This window comes from Sander vitreus, chromosome 2, assembly GCF_031162955.1.
Source record: "Sander vitreus isolate 19-12246 chromosome 2, sanVit1, whole genome shotgun sequence".
NCBI classification, from domain to species: domain Eukaryota; kingdom Metazoa; phylum Chordata; class Actinopteri; order Perciformes; family Percidae; genus Sander; species Sander vitreus.
In genome coordinates, this window is record NC_135856.1 from 3531214 (window position 1) to 3543421 (window position 12208).

General features: G+C 43.0%; 1 protein-coding gene across 1 annotated transcript; it reads right to left on the reverse strand.

Annotated features, from left to right (window-relative positions):
• Positions 1 to 311: 311 nt before the first annotated feature.
• fam161a (FAM161 centrosomal protein A) lies at positions 312 to 11843 on the reverse strand. Its single transcript, XM_078273367.1, has 7 exons — positions 11688 to 11843; positions 6184 to 6455; positions 4692 to 5915; positions 4242 to 4409; positions 3533 to 3632; positions 3164 to 3303; positions 312 to 1939 (listed from the first exon to the last, which is right to left on the reverse strand). Exons 1-7 carry the CDS (start codon positions 11841 to 11843, stop codon positions 1633 to 1635), a joined length of 2367 nt encoding a protein of 788 aa, XP_078129493.1. The 3' UTR covers positions 312 to 1632.
• Positions 11844 to 12208: the final 365 nt, after the last annotated feature.

Genomic DNA, 12208 nt, shown 5'->3' on the forward strand with positions numbered 1-12208 from the left:
AGTTTGTTGCATGCACGCCCCTCTACTACAGTTCTCAGTGAGTCCAGTCTTCTGTCCAGCACTGAGCTGCCTTTTTTGACCAGCTTGTCGAGTCGTCTGCTGTTCTTGTCTGTCATGTTGCCTCCCCAACAAACTGCACCATAAAACCGGACACTCGCCACCACAGTCTGATAAAACATGTGCAGCAAGTCGCTACAAACGTCAAAAGATCTGAGCCTCCTGAGGAAGAAGAGACGGCTCTGCCCCTTTAAAGAAAAGGCTCTGAATACTTCTTCCACCAGTGCTTGAATTGAGACAAAATAAAATGAGATGTCGTTTTTGAATAACTGGCTTTATTGTAAATGAGACAGTGTGATATAAACAAGGTAATGATGACAAATAAAAACAATGAATAAGTATTTCATATAGCACTAAATATTAGTCCATTTTTGTGAGGTCAAACTGCGACTCTGACATCAGATATTGCCTGTCTTCCTGTTTTTTGGATACTAACTGCTAAAAAAGCATATTATGATGATTAGTACAGAGTAAATGCTGTATAAAATGAGTTTGTAGTATAGATTTGGGACATGTCCTTACTCTCACGGCTTACTGGGACCCTTGAATAGAATGGAGCCATCATTAATGATATTAATAAAAACTGTGCTTTTCCTATTGTGACATGTCAAAAGTGTACTGTGAAGAAAGCCTATGGCTGTATCCAAAACTGCATCCGTCAGTAATGATGCAAAATGATGATTCAAAAGTGTTGAATAAGGTCAATTAAATGCTCACTATAGAGTTAACTAGAGAGCAGTCTGCAGATATTTACCTTTTACAGTTTTAAGCGTTGATACAGACTGAAAATCTGCAGAATTGTGCTGAATTCTGCGTCCACAGATTCCGTGTGGCCCTGCTATTGAGTTGTTATTATGCTGGCGGGGCTGCATCTTAAGTCTCTTATTTGATATCTCCTCGCTCAGACCGGAAGTTGTTCTGGCCCTGCATCTTGAAGGCAGTCCTTCCAGAAAAAATGCGGACCTGCATAAATATGCGTACTTTGGCTGATTATCCGTTGAATTATGCGATCACGATCACGTTTTTCTGGAGGGACTGTGGCCGCCTCAAAGCTCTTATTCCTGCCCCCAGGAGCTAGGATGGAGGAGGGATCTCTAAAGAGCTATGAGCGAGGATACACGAGAGCCGCCTTCCCGGAAGCCGTGCAGCTGAAGGATGTTGCTAACTCCGCCCAAACAGCTGACGAATTCACGGGACGCTTCAGAGGAAAGATCGCCTCATACCTCTAAAAACACATTCCCTCGTTTCCTCTCTCCTTCGCACGATTTCCTCCGTCTCTCATATGCTTCCTTGGTGAGACAGACGGAGGAAGGGAAAGTGAAGGAAACAGGGATGCAATGTATTGACCTGGGATGTACGCCTAGAATAGTGAACAAGTGAACACAGAAGTGATTTCAGACGCAATCAATCTCGTCACATCAGGTTAAAGATCACGTTTTCGAAGACATTTTCTATTCTTATGTGCACGATATTTACAATAAAATATCACATCTTATCATTCCGGGAATGAGAAGCTTCCTCTGCACTCGATGTGCTTTCTATCAGAGTTTTTGAACATAGCTACGACCACTTATATCACTTCCCCGCTTCCTTCTGTGTGGGGTCGGCGTCGTGCTCGCTGTCGTCTGAATAACTCTCATGATCGTCTGAGTAGTGGTAACTTTCATATGAATCATGGTCATCATCATCATCATCATCATCATCTCTACGGGAATCCTGCTCCGAGTGGTGACCGCTGGCGTCCTTGCCGTCACGGTGGTTCAGGGAAGTCTTGTCGCTCGCTCCCTCCGTTTCGTCTGGATCAGCTTCTGCGTCTTCATCGTCCAGGAAGACCCTTCTGTAGTGAACAGGTTTGTATCCCATGTCTGGCTCCTCTTGGTCGCTAACAAACAGAAGAACACGAATCAGCTCTGAGTCAGTACACACACCCTCAGGCCCAAAAGATGGCAATCACACAAACAACTTTCTATACATAGTTTCTTTCTGTAGCACAGAAGATTGTTGGTTGTCCTCCTCCCTCACTGGAGGAAATTGCCAACTCAAGACTGCTCTCAAAAGCCACCAAAATTACACGACTGTTCTCACCGTGGTCACCCACTGTGTGAACTCTTGCCCTCAGGGAGACGTTACAGATGTCTTAAAACAAGGACTATTATGCAGTCCTTCCAGAAAAATGTGGAGTTTTTTTGGGATTGTTTTGGGCAAAAATCCTTAATTATGCGTCACGTTTTCTTAAAAAATGTGATGTGTGTGTGTGTGTGTGTGTGTGTGTGTGTGTGTGTGTGTGTGTGTGTGTATTTGCAATCAATGTGTTGTGAGATGAGTTTTATATATGTGTTACAATGATGATGCACCTTACTAGAGTGGCTCTACAATTCCATTGTACTTACATGCAATGACAATAAAGGCATTCAATTAAAAGATGCTTTACAGACAACCAACCAACCAACCAACCAACCAACCAACCATTTTCTGTTGCTCGTGGGTTGTTAAACCCACGAGGGGCTTGTTGTGTACATCTCTGCACAATCTTCCGAAATTATTGTCAGTGATTCAAATAAGAAATTCCCATGTTCAAAAAGGAGTAGGAAGAAGTTCAAACAATCTTTTCTGGTCCTACCCCTTTTTTTTCTACACTCACGTAAACTCATGCATACACATAGACACAGATGCAAACATACATGCATACACACACACATTTACACTTTTTTTTTCTTTTCTATCTATCTTCTTCGTTTCTGTCTATCTATATCTATATCAAAACGACTAATAACCCATCCAAACTAGACTTAGTATATAAGCCCAGGAACCAACCACACAGTCAGCATACAATACTATCACCTCGAGTCCTTTTCATATCCATTCAATATGTTCATTTTAAATAGTCTCTTAAATATAAGATTATATGTTAATAATCAAATGACACAGCTTTGCACTGACTACACGAGAATCCCATCTAGGGCTAATCGTCGATTAATCGGATTGGTTTCTCTATTATGCTCCTTATCACCTGAAAATCACAAACACATTTATTTGGCTTGGCTTAAAGCATCAGACTGGCTGAGTCAGTAAACGTGAGCATAGGGTGTCATCTTTACACATCCACCTCTGTTTGCTGTCACTGGACGGAGAGGCTTTGCCTGCAGATCCTGATTTAACGGCCTTGCTGCTGATGAACTCTTCAGTCAGATCACATCCATGCAGGGCGTCTGTGTAGCGCTTCTCCGCTGCCTGTTTGGCATTCCTCTGTTATCAAAGAAAGTTCAGAGAGTCAGTATACAAATTAACACTCAAACACTCTTGTAGTGTTGGATTTCATCGGTCTGTGATATTCTTGCATCCCAGCACTAATGGTACTGAAATGATGTTGTAGTCCATTAACGTCCCATGAAATTGACTCACTTCAGTTAGCTATTTCTGACAGTTTCCTATATATGTGTATAGGTGATAGCAGGCTTTTCAGGTCAATGCTCACCTGTGCAACCTGCTCCAAGAGCAGTGGCCTCCCCTTCACTCTCCGCTTCATCTCTTTAATCTCCTGCTTGTACTCCTTCTTCCGCTGAAGCTCTTGTTTCCTGCAGAGAACACAGAATATAGACTCGTCCCATTTCCTTCAACCGCTCATGCCGTAATCGTGTTATGGTGCCTTCCATGGTCATTCCCAGCTCCGGCTTCCCACTTCATTTCATTTATTTTATTTTTATTTATAAAGGACAATGTACATTAAACAACATGTCTGTGAATGTGCCAGTGTTAGCCAGCAGAAGCCATGCAGAGTCAAATGTAAGACCTTTTTAAGACCATTATGAATACAATATGTTCCAGTAGAACTACATGAAGCAGGTCTCCTCTGGCTCCACCTACAGCCTGTAGTGAGATTTACAAAAATCCACCGCTCCCTGTTCAGATGCACCAATCAGGGCCAGGGGGGGTGTCTAACTGCATGTCAATCACTGCTCATGCACACGCATTCATTCTCCCTTGTGGGGGGAGGGGCTTAGGAGACCGTTTTGGGCTTTAGCTGAAAGGGGGGAGGGACTGAGAAGTTGTTGATGTTCAAATGTTTTGGCTAAGTCCTGGATCTTCACAATCCTACCTACGGCACCTTTAAGCACATTTAAATAACATGTTTAAGGCCTAACATTTTGATTGTGACATTTTTGAATTCATTAGGGTTTATTTACCTGAATTCTTTGAGTTTGGTCGGGTGCGTCTCTGAGAGAGCCAGGTGGGGGTCGTTGGCCTGGGCACGTTTCAACACCACCCCCTGCAGCTTCTTCTCCCGCTGCTTCTGCTTCTCCCTCCAGCGCTCCTCCTCCTCCTCGGCCTTCTTCCTCTGCTCCAGCACCTTTCTACTCAGGGAGACAATCTGGTCACAGATGCAGGAAGGTTTGGATGCGATGGGAACTTTTGGGAAGAGGATATGGGTGCAACAAATCAGCTACGGGGGTTTTACAAAGTGTTTTGGAGCGGGTGTGGGGTTGTGAGCACACAGCGGGGCATGTTGGGAAATGGAGTTCCACAAAATCAGCATGTAGGGATTTCAAACACAGAAGGAGACTGTTCTTTTCTGTCCTGAGGATGGCTCTATGTCAACTAAAATGGTGGAAGCCTCTGGAGTCCTAAAATGGTACCTCACAGCCTCATGCCTCTTTTTGGTGGCATCCGTGACTTTGGTGGGCAGAAACTCCAGGCTGCCAGAGAGGGACGAACACTGACTCGAGTTTGGCGTACGAGGTGTCCCGGGGCTGATGTACGGCCAGCGCATCATCCGAAGGCTGCTCTGCTCCTTCTCGATGTCGGCCAGGATGCGTTCACGGTGCGACGTGATGTGGGACGTCCTCAACTCAAAGGGTTCGCACGCAGTTGTGGGCTTCACCTCTTTCTGTTTCTCCAGGTGTTTCTGGAAGCGTCGGTAACTGGCGTCGAAGTCGGGTACCTCCTTGTTAATATGGGGCCTGTGGGAGAAGTTGTCGTCCCCTGCGGCCGCGGCGCTGCCCTCTTTGGTCTTCTTGCGACCGCTGAGCCGTCGTTCCAGCATGCTGGGAGGCATCGAGGCGCTGTGGAGCATCTCCTGAGCTCTCATCTGTATCTTGATGGACCGATACAGCTGCTCCTCTTTCATCTGTTCCCCTGACGCCGCTGCGTACACTGCCTTGGGCACAGGCTTGGCCTTGAAGGGTTTGACTTTCTCCTGGTCGGACGGTTGTGGCTGATGCAGCTGTTTCTGCTCCTTCTTTTTGCGCTCCCTCTCCAGGAAGCTGAAGGGCTTCTGGACGGTTTGAAGATGCGTCTGAAGATCTTCTCGCTCTTTCATTCGCCGTCGTCTTTCGCTGCGCTCCTGCAGCTCTTCGTAAAGCGGGAGGTGAACATGAGCCGGCGCGGGGTTGGCGCGAAACTTCTTCTGACACTCTTTCAGTTCTTCCAACTGCTTCCGCAGCTCTGCGTTCTCCTGCTCGATCTCTGAGCGCGTCTTGGTGCCACTCCTTTGCCTGTCAGACTCACGCAGCATCATCTGGAAAGGCTTCGGGACGGTCATTCTGTGTTTCCAATGCTCTCCGTCTTTTTGCCCCTGTCTCTTCTTTCCTTTGCCCTTTCGTGGTCTCCTCTGGTCTGTCGGCAGGCTGTGCATCGAGGAGGACGACAGCTGGGGGTTGTGAAGGGAGAGCTTAAAGTCCTGCCACATGTTCTTGATGTGTTCTTCAGGAGAAAAAGGCAGGCCTTTCTCCACGTCGTTACAGGCAGCTTCGTCTTCGTCTGAAGACCCTGAATGTCCGGAGCCCCTCCTGAGTTCAACAGCAGAGTGCGACTTCCTCAAACGGCGTGAAGCCGCTGGACTGCTGTTCGACCACGGCAGTCTAACAGAGAAAATAAATCAATGACAATGTTAATATGATAAAGCACCTAAAACTCCGAAAATGAATCACCATCACTCAAACTCACCACATCACAATTAAGTAAACTGTCAAGGATTCACATTTGCATCACTGCTCTTTTTTTGTTGTCTATTTAGGGCAGTTGTAAAAAAAAATGATCTGTGTTTAGGTCATAAAATAAGACCTGGGAAACACAACACAATTAATCTTGAAGTTTCTCTTAACATCATCTTGACCAGAAGCCACCCACCTGTGCCTTCCTGTCTCCAGCATCGTCGTGTCCAGAGGCTCCATGGCCTTGAGCTGCAGCTTCCGCCGATACATGCTCTCCAGCTCAGCCATGGTGCGGAGGTGCGCCTTCTTTAGCTCCTCCAGCTTGCTGTAGTACTCCTCGTTGGAGAAGAAGATTTCGCTCAGATCGAGGCGGTCTCCTGCCGCTCTGAAGTCGGTCATCATGAGAGGACCGCCCTTCCCCACATAGTCCTCGTCACAGAAATCAGAGCCCGAGTCCTCATACTCCAGCTGAAAAGGCCAAAAGTCACGTAAATCTCATTTGCCAATCATCTAAATCTTAAGTAACTTTTGGCAAGGGAGGCCTCAGTGGGTTTTGTGTTTTGATTTGACGCGTACATTATATGATTTATGTAACACGATTTGAAAATGTAGCCTGAACGTAATATATTTGTTTTGGAAGCTGCCATTAGATTGTATTTTATGCTAACTGCAGGACGTTTGTTTTTAACCAGCAGGTGTTCTGGAGCAGAGCGGCCCTGCTCGGTGGCTCCTCCAGGACTATAAGCCTATTACCGGAAGAGACATGGGCCATATGGTGCAGCACTAAAGGGCAGCTTACCGGGAAAAGAGCTCAACTGACACACACACACACACACACACACACACATCCTGCATCAGGTGTCTGGCTCTTTTGATTCTCACAATATCATTAGCGTGTTTGTTTTCCCTGAACTGGGACAACTGCTGCAGGATCGTGCATGGGAGGAGGAGGAGGAAGAGGAGGAGGAGGAGGAGCAGTGCTGTTGTCCAAATGATAATTAAGAGTTTGGGATTATAAACTAAATGACGTGACGTCTGGTAGTCAAGACGGAAGTCCAAAAATAGTCAGGCCCAACAACACGTTACGCAGGTCAAATCCTTTCCAGCACATGGACTGACCTGAACTGTCAACAGCCTGTTAACTGGACGAGATCTGTTTCACTCGACAAACAAAATAAAAGTATACCGGAAAACATTCAACCCTTGTGTACAACCTACATGCACGCATCCACGTTATTTAGGGGCAATTTGGATGTAAGAAACCCATATTTCTGAATATTTCTGAACTTTGAAAACGGGACTTTCAACGTTTTTAATATCCAGAAATATGGGTTTCTTACAACCAAATTGTCCCTAAATAACGTGGATGCGTGCATGTAGGTTGTACAGTATGGGACCCATGCAACATTCCTCACGGGTAAAATGAACGATTACTTCCATTGAATTTTGGGTGTTTTATTCAATTTCATTTCATTTGAAAAAATAGGTTTAAATGGTTTTCGAACAGTCTCCTGACCAAACCAGTCTGTGATCCACTCAACATCCTCTGATCTCAACTATTAGTCAAAATAAGTCATCATTTCTGCTTTTTTCTAAATTAGATAAAATGTCATATACATTAAAAAAGCGTTCCCCAAAAATTATTAAAATTAAATAACATTTTGACCCCGAAGGACAACCAGTAGGCCTGTCGCAATATGCAATAAATCAGTTAATCGCATCATTTTTAAATGGAAATGATCGCAGCCGGAAAAATGTCCATTTTATTTATTGTTTTTGGTTGTTTTCTTCATTTATTGAGGATATTTAAAATGTCTTCCAGTTCCAGTGTTAAATATTCTTTAGAAATAAAAGTGTATTGATCTTTGAAAAGGTGTACCTGTATTATTGTGCCATTATCATTATATTAGATGAAAATGGTCTCAGAACGGCAATGTTATCGTTTATCGCAATCATTTCTGGGACCATTTATCGTCCAGCAACATGTTATGGTGACAGGCCTAGCAACCAGCTCATGGTCGACAGGAAGACAACATGAGGGTTAGACATGTCAACTCTATAAAGGGAGGGAAAACACATTAAATCCAAAAGCAGTATCATTTACTCTTGGATGTATACTCTTGCTATACAGACGTCTGCCAAGGATCTGTAATGCCAGTTATTATGTAAATAATATATGTTTATGTCTTGTCTGTACATTTATTGTTCAAAGAATTACAACTTGAGTGAATGACCTAAAAGCTGTTAGAATAAATACAAGGAAGCATTTTTTTTTTCGGTAAAAGAAACATTAATACATATGAAACGGCAAGAATCTGGCGATACGATACGTATCACGATACACGGGTCACGATTCAATATATTGCAATATATTTCGATACTGTGCGTAAGGCGATATATTGAGATTTTATTAAAGTATCATTTTAGAAAAACTAATATTTTAAAAAAGACATGATGTGAATAAAAGTCAAAGAAGTTTACTTTAGGTAAACAATTCAGTACACAGAAAATAAAACTGCCAGTTTGGGATTGTGGTTCCCAGGTTCTTAGTGAGCTAATGTTTATATGCTAAAGTAGACAAAGTTATACAGCCATAGCTACATTGTTAGCTTCTAGCAAAAAGTCAGGCCCCGCTAGGCCCCGCTAGGCCCTGCTAGGCGAGGACACTAGTGGTGTCCGTCTCAGCATATCCATCTAGCGGTAGGGGGTTTAAACACAACATAAACGTCAACCACTGTCTTACATGAATATTTTTGCACGTAAACTAAAAACAAAATGATATAGCGTTTTTGAAAATCAATATAGTATTGCTTAATAAAATATTGTGTTGTCCTCGGGTCAAATTTGACTAAATATTCGCGGTATATTCTTGGGTTTTCTCCAGCCAAATTTTGGCGGTCCAATCAGCGAACAGAGGGAGGGGCTGAGAACGATGACGTTGAGGTCGTGGGCTAGTTTGAGTTGTAGTTCCGTAATGGCGGCGGAGAAAGATGCGAGCGAAGCCATTTGGTCCGTTGTGGCAACGCTGCCGAATATCCAGAAGTTAAAGTCTGAGCAAGAACAATCTTTGCTGAGTTGTGTTGGTGGCTACAGTTTTCGGGAAAAGTTAGATTTTCCAGCTCCGTTAGTGGTGAAGTAGTTAGCTAAGGCTAACGCTAGCGATGCTAAGCCGACGTCACGACCAAAACGTTAGCGATTGGTTAAGGCTCATTCAGAATACGATCTCATATTGTCCTAAAATAGTTCACCGTAACGTGTTTCTGAAAACATTGTAAGAGAGAAACAGGCCGTGCAGCTGCTGAATCTTCATTACAGATCAACAAAGGTCAGTTTAAAAGACGTTCATCAGATTTTGAGAGGCTCTAGTCACGCTCATCCCGCTCCCCGTTTCCTGGTCAGCTCTCCACCAATCAGATGGGTCATTGAGTCCGACTGCCGGCAGTGCCCGCCCCGCCGATTATACATGTCAAATCGGCCAAAATGAAGGCCGACGGCACCTCGGACGGACGACGGCACGGAACACACCGACCAGACTCGAGTCACCGACCTCCCAGACTGTCAGACGGACGATTATCGGCTCGAGAGCGCCTTTAGACTCTCTCCGCAAATGAAATGTACCGGAGTCTGATAGGACCAGGCTACAGTTTTATAGCATTTGAAAAACAAGTTTCAGTGGTTTCAAAACAAACTTGGACAGATACCAGACTGTGATTCACTTAACATCATCTGATCTTAACTATTATGCAAAATAATTCATCATTTATTTCTTCTTTTTTAACTAAAAGAAATAGGTATAATGTCATTTGAACTAGGTTTATTGACAATGAATAAAAAAAAGCCTTAAAAAAGTGACAAAAAAAGCATCAAAAGCATTGAAAAACTGAGAAAAACGTTGGAAAAAGCGACAACAATAGTTCATTTGGGACCCGGAGGGTTCATGGTCGACAGGAAGACAACACAAGGGTTTAGTTAGATGTAAATTACTTTAGTACTTCCAATGTGGCGTTTGGGAGGATGATTCTAGTTTTGTCCCAAATCTTTGGTCTATGTTTGCAGAGCTTAAAATGTTTTTTTTGACGTAACATTTCAAACTTTCCAAAGCAGATGTTTAAATCTCACTGGCTGTTGTTTTAGAAGACAGATTTAATTACATTCATTCGTTTTCACATATTTGGCATTTCCAACAACTGGTATTTTAAAGTGCTCATATTCTGCTCATTTTCAGGTTCATAATTGTATTTAGAGGTTATACCAGAATAGGTTTACATGGTTTAATTTTCAGAAAACACCATATTTTGTTGTACTGCACATTGCTGCAGCTCCTCTTTTCACCCTGTGTGTTGAGCTCTCTGTTTTAGCTACAGAGTGAGACCTCTCACTGCTGTTCCATCTTTGTTGGTAGTTGCATATGCTCAGTAGCTAGGTAAGGACTACTAGCCAGTCAGAAGCAGAGTATGAGGGCGTGCCCTGACAGTAGCTAGGTAAGGACTACTAGCCAGTCAGAAGCAGAGTATGAGGGCGTGCCCTGACAGTACCTAGGTAAGGACTACTAGCCAGTCAGAAGCAGAGTATGAGGGCGTGCCATGCTAGCAGCTAGGCGAGCATTATAACGTGTGTTACAAAGTGACCACGTTTGTCTCTGAAGTAAAGGCTGGACTACAATAGAGCTGTTTGGAGCAGTTTGTGAACAGTGTTTTCTGTTGGAGATGGTAAGTCCCTTTGGGGGGGGACTTTGGGCTTTTTCACTTTGTAAACCTATAACATGCACAAAAAAGATTTATAACACAATAAAGGAAAGGGGAAAAGCCAAAAAGCATAATATGAGCACTTTAAGTCACCAGACTTTTAGTTAGACCTAGCTTAGTTGAGGCTAATTTGTATCAGTAAAAGGAGCCGTTTTATTTTGAAGGTGTTTTAAACTAAACGTTACTCAGACCCTTTACTTAGGTAAAAGTAGAAATACCATAGTCTAAAAGTACTTAGTTAGAAGTGAAAGTCCTGAATTAAAAATGTTACATAGGCTTAGAAAACGTACATCAGTATTATTAGCTAAATGTACCTAAAGTATCAAAAGTAAAAGTACGTCCTCACCCCACAATTAATACCAGTGGTGGAAGAAATACTGAAGTAAAAGTAGAATTACTGTAGTCTATAAATACTTCATTACAAGCAGGCCTATAATAAAAATCTAAATGTTAAGAAAAACTACAAAAGCATTATCAGCTAAATGTACTTAAAAGTATCAAAAGTACTCATTATGCAGAATGGCTCCTTTCAAAGTTAGCTATATATTATCATAGCATATATTGTTTTATCACTAATGAATGAGACCATTTTAATGTAGTACTTTGTTAATGTGAAGCCAATTGTAGATACGTTGTATACTTTCGTGTAAGTAGCCAGTAGTAGCCTAACATTACTGTATCATATTATGTAAGCATATCATGTTTGTAAATTAAAAAGTAGCCTACATTTCCCTCTGAAATGTAGCTATTGGAGTCGAATAGAAGTATAAAGTAGCATAACATGGAAGTACAAGTACTGAAGTTAATCAGGGTTAATACCAGTGGTGTAGTCTAATGTATTGTAGTGGGTGTACTGTAGCATATATAGTAGTATAGTAGTATATATATGGGCCAAAATGTTACTACACCACTGGTTAATACTGAGTAATGTGGTATGTACTGTCTTTAACGTTACCTCCTTCTCGTAGTCCCGGTTGTCCATAAGACTTGTAGCCGAGTACGGCAGCACTCTCTCCCGCTCGTAAGACGCTAACGGCGCTTTGGTGTGCGGGTCAACCGGCGTTTTCAAACACGACGTGACCATAACGTTTGTCCGGTGGGCGTTCGCCATGGCGGTGCCGTTTCAGTTGTTAAAAATACAAATACGTGTTACAAAAAAAATCCGGTATTTTGGGATAGGCCTAAGGTCAGTAGTCGCTGTCCCGTGTGCTGAAGCGTCGGTAACCAGGCAGCAGGTGTTCTCCTTAGCAACGGAGCCGCTTGGTTGGTAAGGAAATGACGGAGTGTAACAGGAAACGAAAAGATGTGGGTTCCATTCAAAATAAAAGCACAACTATCCAATATATCGATAAAGTGGCTTTCTTTTGACCTTTGATTTCCACTGGAGACAACTTAAGAAAACTTCATAATTACATAATGTTGAGGCATATTTGATCTGTCCTATGTTGTTTAATATATTCGTTCTATTTTTTCTGT